Genomic DNA, 7,418 nt, shown 5'->3' on the forward strand with positions numbered 1-7,418 from the left:
GCTAATCCTTTGATTGATAACATATTGATTGTGGACAGATATGTCAAGAAGAGAGTGCAGCCTTCAGCTGATGTGACTAGTAAATGGACCTATGATATGGTGTAGTACTTTAAAATACAGTGGGAGGTTAGCAAAAGACAACAAAAGGTCAGATTGGAAGAAGATGTTGAAAATGATATTAGTATAGATTGTGAGAATGTGAGTAAGAATGTGATGGAGGGACTTGACCCTGACATTTTAGTGCAGTAGTGATGGGTTGATCTTTCAATGTTTTCATGGAATTTAAAGTAGCTAGTTGGAACATTAGAGGAATGAATACTGTGGATAAACAGAAGGAATTGAAGTTGTTTATTAAGAATGAAAAATTAAATATGTGTGTTGTTTTAGAAACTCATCTCAAGAAGAGTAAAATTGTTGAGGTGTGTAATAATGTGTTTGAGAATTGGGAATGGATATCGAATGTTGTGTATAGTCCTAACAGTTGTAGGATTGTGCTAGGGTGGAATCCTGAAAAGGTCAATGTAATGCTATTACATGTAGATAAGCAAGTTATGCTATGTCAGGTGGAGACTTGTGACCCTACCACTATATTTTTCTGTAGCATTGTGTATGCTTGCAATTCTGGTAAGGAAAGGAGGTTAGCATGGAAAGGGTTAGAGGTTCAGAAAGCTAGTATTGGCCAACATCCTTGGGTATTGTTAGGAGATTTTAATGTCACTAGACAGGTGGATGAACATTCAGCTGGTGGGGCATTCATTACTGAGGAGATGCAAGAATTTATTGATTGTATTAATATGATAGTGGTTGATGATATTGGTAGTTCAGGGTTTAATTTTACTTGGACTAAATCACTTAAGACCCCTAATTGTTGAGTGCTTAAAAATCTGGATATAATTATGATTAATAATGAGTTTATAGCTAAATATCCTGATGCATATGGGATGTTCCTTCCTTATTTGGTTTCAGATCATAGTCGTGCTTTCTTGGGTTTCCCTAATGGTTTGAAAAGTAAAAAAAAGAGCTTTCAGGTTTATGAATTATATTACAGACAAAGAAGGTTTCCTGCCTATTGTTGAGAAGGGTTGGACTACTCAAGTGGAAGGGTTTAATATGTATAAGGTGGTTAAAAAGCTTAAATATCTTAAAAGAGATTTGAATAATAACCTTATCTCAAAAGTAAAGGATATAAGAGGGGAGCTTCAAAATGCTCAAAAGGAGATTGATAATGATCCTTTTAATGAGCAGTTGAGAATTAAGGCAACACAATTGCTGCAAGAATATGAAACTACCAAAAAGGATGAGTTGTGCATGCTCAAACAACTTGCAAGGATAAAATGGTTAACTGAGGGTGATAAGAACTCAAGTTATTTTCATGGCATTTTAAAAAGTAGAAGAAAGAAAAGCAGAGTAGATAGTATTTGTGATGAAAATGGGGTTAGACACTTTGGTGACCAAGTTCCTGTGCAGTTTGTCAAATACTACAATTTTTGGGAGTTGCAGATAATGTTACACCACTTGAGGAGTTGGGTGATATATTTTCTACAAAGTTATCTGATGTGGATGCAAACATAATGGTTTCTGATGTGACTAATCAAGAAATTAAAGATGCCATTTTTGATATAGACAGCAGTAAAGTTGCAGGGCCTAATGGATATTCTGCATACTTTTTCAAGAAGGCATGGGGTGTTGTAGGGAAAGATATTTGCTTAGCTGTTAAAGACTTTTTCAGAAATGGGAAATTACTTGGGGAGGAACCGCGGGATGAGGATGATCCCACCGCACAGGGACGGCCCACTGACACCCACCGACACTCATCAGTTGGGGAAGGGGATAGGCCACGCTTTCCGCCGTACCACTACCACATGGGAGATCTACCAGGACATGAGAGTTGGTTCGCCCAGCATGCGATCTTTCAGAATTTGGATCATTTTACACATTATGCGGGCAGACAACTCAATGTCCCGCCATATCCTCATGAGTATCCGGTACTAGTATCCCACAGGGACCCCAGAGGAGCAGGCCCGAGTCATCAGTATACGGGACCTCCATCTCCACCTCGGCATCACTACACGCAGCGTACAGTCATCCCATCTCCTCCTAGGGAACAGAGCACAAGGGTTGCGAGTTTCGTCGATAACCTATTCGACACATCCCACATGCGCACTAACAGAGATACATCCATCGATGCTCAGGAATCCGTATAGGATCAGGCTGCGAACCGGTATACTACTGAGGGGATCGCGCAGGGTATAGATGGTATGGGTGTGAACCCACAGTGGGGTAGGGATCTGTAGGAAGATATGGGTTGGCGTGCAGGGCCTATGATTCACACGAGCACCTCATCGCTTACAGGGCTGATCGCACGTTCGGACGAGATACAGTTCAGGATATCCTCAGGTATGAACACGGCAGAATTGGCATAACAATTCACCACGGACGAGGAGATGACTGACGAGGGACAGTCAGCTTTGAGAAACCCAGCGAGGCCGCGCACCAGTGTATCTTACTCCCTTCCATACCCACCACCTCAGCCATGAATATCTTTATTTCTGAAATATTTGGATAACGACTCATAATACTTTATTACTTTATGTTTGTACGCCCGATTTTAGGCATAACTATTTTATGTTTTTAGTACGTATGATATTCAGAATAAAATTGCATGAATAAAACATCACAAACAAACGACGATCGAGACCATACGAGATGGAAGCACGACTTGGAGCAAGGAGAGGATGACGCCGGCACAAGAATTGAAGAAACCATAATTGACGCGCCATCTGACTACACGCCTTGTAACCATAGGGGAGTACTACGTCTTCACCACTTTTTCAAATAGAATATACGCAAACTACTATACCACTTTAAAAACTAAGTGTGTGATTGGAAACCTCATCAACATAGACTTTTAATAACATAACGCCTCTTTTAAAACCTAAAGTGTAGGATACGCCATATCCTTAACATTGAGGACAATGTTATTTTAAAGTGTGGGATAGCAAATGTTGCACATAACGATTCTTGTAAAACTCTCAAGTGTTGGTAAAACTAAATTTTTCATAAAAATTTAAAACTTTCCGAACTATAAAACACTAAGGATTATACAATTCTATAAAAGATCAAAAAGTTTTTGCTACAAAATAGACAAAAGGGTAAAACAAGGTTAAAATTTTTTTGCGAAATTCAAACCAACTTTCCAAAAGAGCATTGCATAAGGAAAGGCGCGATTCGACCCATTATAATTGTTGTGAGGCACCCCCAAATAAGGCTTTATAAGCACTCATTTTTAGTGCTTCACTATACTTTCGTTGAGCGCGCTGATGTTAACATCTCGGAATCAGAACTTGCTCTTGATCTACATTTCAGAATCACACATTTTGGCAAGAATGACTAAGTTAGAACCTCAGCTATTCGTGAAGACAAAAACAATCCCCATCACACATCTTCATCCCACAAATCCATCCACCACTACTTATCTATTCTATCCGCTTCATAAATAAATCTCGATAAAATCATTCCTCTCAAGAAACCCTCTACAAAACCGCATTCGAAAAAATGCGAGCATCCGAGCCAACTATCGACGAAGACCGCCAATGAAAGGAGACCTCGAAAAGAAAAGCAAAAGATATTTGTTAAAAAGAGAGAGAGAGAGAGAGAGAGAGAGAGAGAGAGAGAGAGAGGTTCTGAAAAAAGGAGCAGAACCAGAAAAGATTCGAGGAAAGAAACTCCTGCCAGTCAAAAAGAAGGATGCTCACCGTGAAATTCCTAACAAAAAGCTGAAAGGATCATGTAACAGACTGACACCCGAGCTAGTTGTAAGTTGCCTATTTTTGCCCTTAGGGTTTGTGCTTAGTCTTAAGTGCTTTTATTTTAATTATTTTATTAGTGTTTTAATATAATTGTGTTGTGACCAGTTTGTGACAAGGGTCCCAGAACAGGTTTGTTTATTTAAATTGGACCTCGTTTGGGTTATCTAATCTGGTGCAAAAGATATCAGATAACTGATAAATATCCGTGTGTTGTGGGGTATGGAGTTTTAACCCCAAATAAGTGTATTGTGCTGCCCTTTCCTCTCATTTTCTTCCTCCCTCTAGAAATTTCCTAAACCAAACCGTACCCACTTCATCTCCTATCTCTAACCCTAGATTCCTAAATTGTGTTCTAGAGCTCAAATTGTTCATACCATCTTGTTTCTTACAGATTACTGAGTCTATCAAGGTAAGTAACATGTGTTTTTGTGTTCAATTCGTTGTTAAATTCATGGTTTTGTGTGAGTTTTGTAAAAAGCTTGAATTTGTGTCAAAACAAGTGATTTAAGTGTTGTTATGGTCAAATTGTTGTGGGTTTTGAGTCTATAACATGTAGTGATTGAGTTGTGGTCGATTTTGGTGTTTAAAACGAGCTCTAAATCGAGATTTGAGGATTTCATCGTGAAGTCCGTAGCCTTTGTTCGGTTTCTGAGGAAGATGAACACAGTCGACCGACTGTCGGTCGACAGTCGACCGACTGAGGGTGAACCGACCGATTGTTGAGTGAATCGACCGACTGAGATTTACCTTCGGCCGATTGATGTAATACCAAGTAAATCGACCGGCTGGTAAGGTCAGTCGACCGGTTGTGTCGACAGTCGACCGACTGTCAGTGTCAGTCGACCGACTGTGTGTCCAAGGCAGAATGTTTTACCAAAGTGCCTTATGTTGCCTGTTTATATTTTGGTGTTCAGGATGTAAATTTTGAAAGTGCATAAGTGTTAAGCATGAAAATTTTAGCGGACGCATTTTTTTACTAATTTGCTATAATTCGCTGTCAGTGTGTCTAATCTTGATGGGAACACTATTCTAACTTGGTTTTTGCTGTTCTCAGGAGATAAGGACAAGGAGGAAGCTCAGAAATAATAACTGAGCAGTTGCTGGTAATTGGTGAGTGGGTCTATCTCCGGATAGAGTTTAAGTAGCATATCATGCTACTGTGGTTGACTCTTTTACCATGCATAGTGTAGGAATTGCTATGATAGAATAATATCATTTGCCTAATGTTGTATGTGAATTATGTGTACACTGTGTGAATGGCACCAGTCGGGCCTAGGGAGACTGGGGACTCGAGACCGTGCCTATGAGAGGTTAGAGTCCGTATGAGTTCAACCGTGCCAAGGGGAGGTTGGGTCCATAGGCTACTGATTGTGGAGTATAGTGTGAATGATGCATCCCCTGCATCTGGATAACTATACTGTGAATTGAGTAGCAGGGACTATCGGTAGACTCAGGCCCGATCAGCTGAGAGTCGTGTGCTCGTACAACCCGCCGATCCTCGTATTGTCTTATTGTATGCTAGTTGGTAGTTAGCAAGTGTTGTTGTTAGTATATAGCTTGTGTGTGGCTTAAGCTATATTTGTTAGATTGATTCCATTCACTTAGCGGTGCGCTAATCCCCTACATATTCTCCCCTTGCAGGTTAGGTACTGCTAGTCGGGATGGGTGCTGATGCAGAAGACATGTTTGACAACCCTACTCTGATGTGGAGTTTTGTTTAAATAATGTTTTGTAATAACGTAACACCGTTGTGTAAACTTAAACTTAATTACTCAAACTAATGTAATGATGTGACCTATACTGTGTTTATTAATAAAGTCTTCCGATGTGTATTTAAAAAAAATGGCCGGTGTTACAGATCACTAAAATCGATCTTTCAAAAGAAACTCCTATCTATCAAAATCCTTCGCACCCTAGAAACCTCCAAATCACCATCTCTTCACAATCCAAGCTGAGTCGATAACTGAAAATTTTCTCAAATGAGTGATGGATATTTGAGTCTTGACCAAGCCTATGACGAAGAATGTGAGCATGACTGGCTAAGAGTGATTTCATTTCTTAGAAATATAGGACACCCTAAACACTTTAGTGAAATGAGTGACCCGAGTGAGATAGCCTCAGTTATGTAACCTCCTCTCATGCTTGCGGAAAAATGTTTGAGAATAACAAAAAGAATAAAAACTAAGTTTTCAATCCTTCATCTTGCGGAACAAAGACCACTTGATCACTACGAATAAAAGTCCTCATTGTTTAAAGTTCGGAAGTTTGCTTGAGGACAAGCAAAGTCTAAGTGTGGAATATTTGATATCGGCTAAAAAGTCATGTTTTTACCCCCGATATTGAGTCCCAAAAGCATAAAGTTCATAACTTTGTTGGCAAAATAATCGCTTTTTTGGTTAAATTTGTAGATAAGGTAATTACAAAGACGGTGCAAAAATAATCAAGAGAATCGTAGCTAAAACGAAGATTCTGGAGCGAAAACGGTGAAAGACAAGAAATCAAGTTACGATCCAGCAAACCAGCAAGCCAAACGGCCTGCCAAACGGCTTGCCAGTTGATGTGTTAAGACGTAATCTTTAAAATGTAGACAATATGCGTAATAATTAACACATAATACAGGCAACTAAAACCCGATCATGCAGTAACTAGCAAGTAAATTGACCAGTTCGATCCACAGGGAGAAGTTTGTTTTTAAGATTCTACCACGATTAATTATTCTAAAAGGGGGTTTTGTGTTTGAAGTTGTATTTTCGTTTAACGAAATAGTAAATAAATATAGTAATTAACAAGAATGAGAATGTGGTGTTTACTTCTATGCTTGATAAATGACAGGGATTGTTCTTTTGTAATTAAAACCGTTATGTGATAGTTACAATAGAGCAGTTTATATCAATTTCACAATTTCTATAAACTTAAGAACTATGCTTAATCAACAGGATTCTTTCTTGGTTAAATTCACATAAAACCTAGTTTACTAAGATCACTCTAAGTAAACTACACGATTGTAAAACCTAAATATCATTCAATTACCATCCTACACTCACATGTAGATGTCTAAATCACTAGGCGTTGAAGTACAAGTTATAACCAATGATAAACTCACATAAATCAAGTCACAACTCGTATAATTGAACTAGGATATAAAGATGGTTACAACAATGGATTTCTCGAAAGAACATGGTGATTTAGATTGATTTAACTAACTAGACCCAACCCGGTTAAACTCACATAAAACCTAAACTACAACAATTACTTGAGGTAATTTCATGACTAATTTGCTATGGAACTCCTTCAATTACCGGATTAAACACATAACAAAATTACTTAAGCTTATGTATCTTACCCTCTAGATTACTAGTTGTATTGAAGCATAAATTGTTCACCAAGTTAACTCACATTAATAGGTTTGCAATTTATGTAATTGAAGTGATGAACTAAACAATCATAACTATGGTTCTTGTAGTTGGACTAGATGATTTAATCAATCAAACATATATATAACTAGCATAACATCAAAGTATAGAACAATCCCAAGCCATAAATCTTACATTGAAGCAAACACACAAGGTTTTTAGCCAAACATAATCATAGTAGAACTAATGAAACAGT

General features: G+C 38.3%; 1 protein-coding gene across 1 annotated transcript; it reads left to right on the plus strand.

The window, feature by feature from the left end:
- Positions 1-275: 275 nt before the first annotated feature.
- LOC139889996 (uncharacterized) lies at positions 276-2,204 on the plus strand. Its single transcript, XM_071872904.1, has 4 exons — positions 276-816; positions 919-999; positions 1,049-1,414; positions 1,501-2,204. The coding sequence occupies exons 1-4, from the start codon at positions 276-278 to the stop codon at positions 2,202-2,204; spliced, it is 1,692 nt and encodes a 563-aa protein (XP_071729005.1).
- Positions 2,205-7,418: the final 5,214 nt, after the last annotated feature.

This window comes from Rutidosis leptorrhynchoides, chromosome 2 (genome assembly GCF_046630445.1).
Source record: "Rutidosis leptorrhynchoides isolate AG116_Rl617_1_P2 chromosome 2, CSIRO_AGI_Rlap_v1, whole genome shotgun sequence".
Classification (NCBI taxonomy): Eukaryota; Viridiplantae; Streptophyta; class Magnoliopsida; order Asterales; family Asteraceae; genus Rutidosis; species Rutidosis leptorrhynchoides.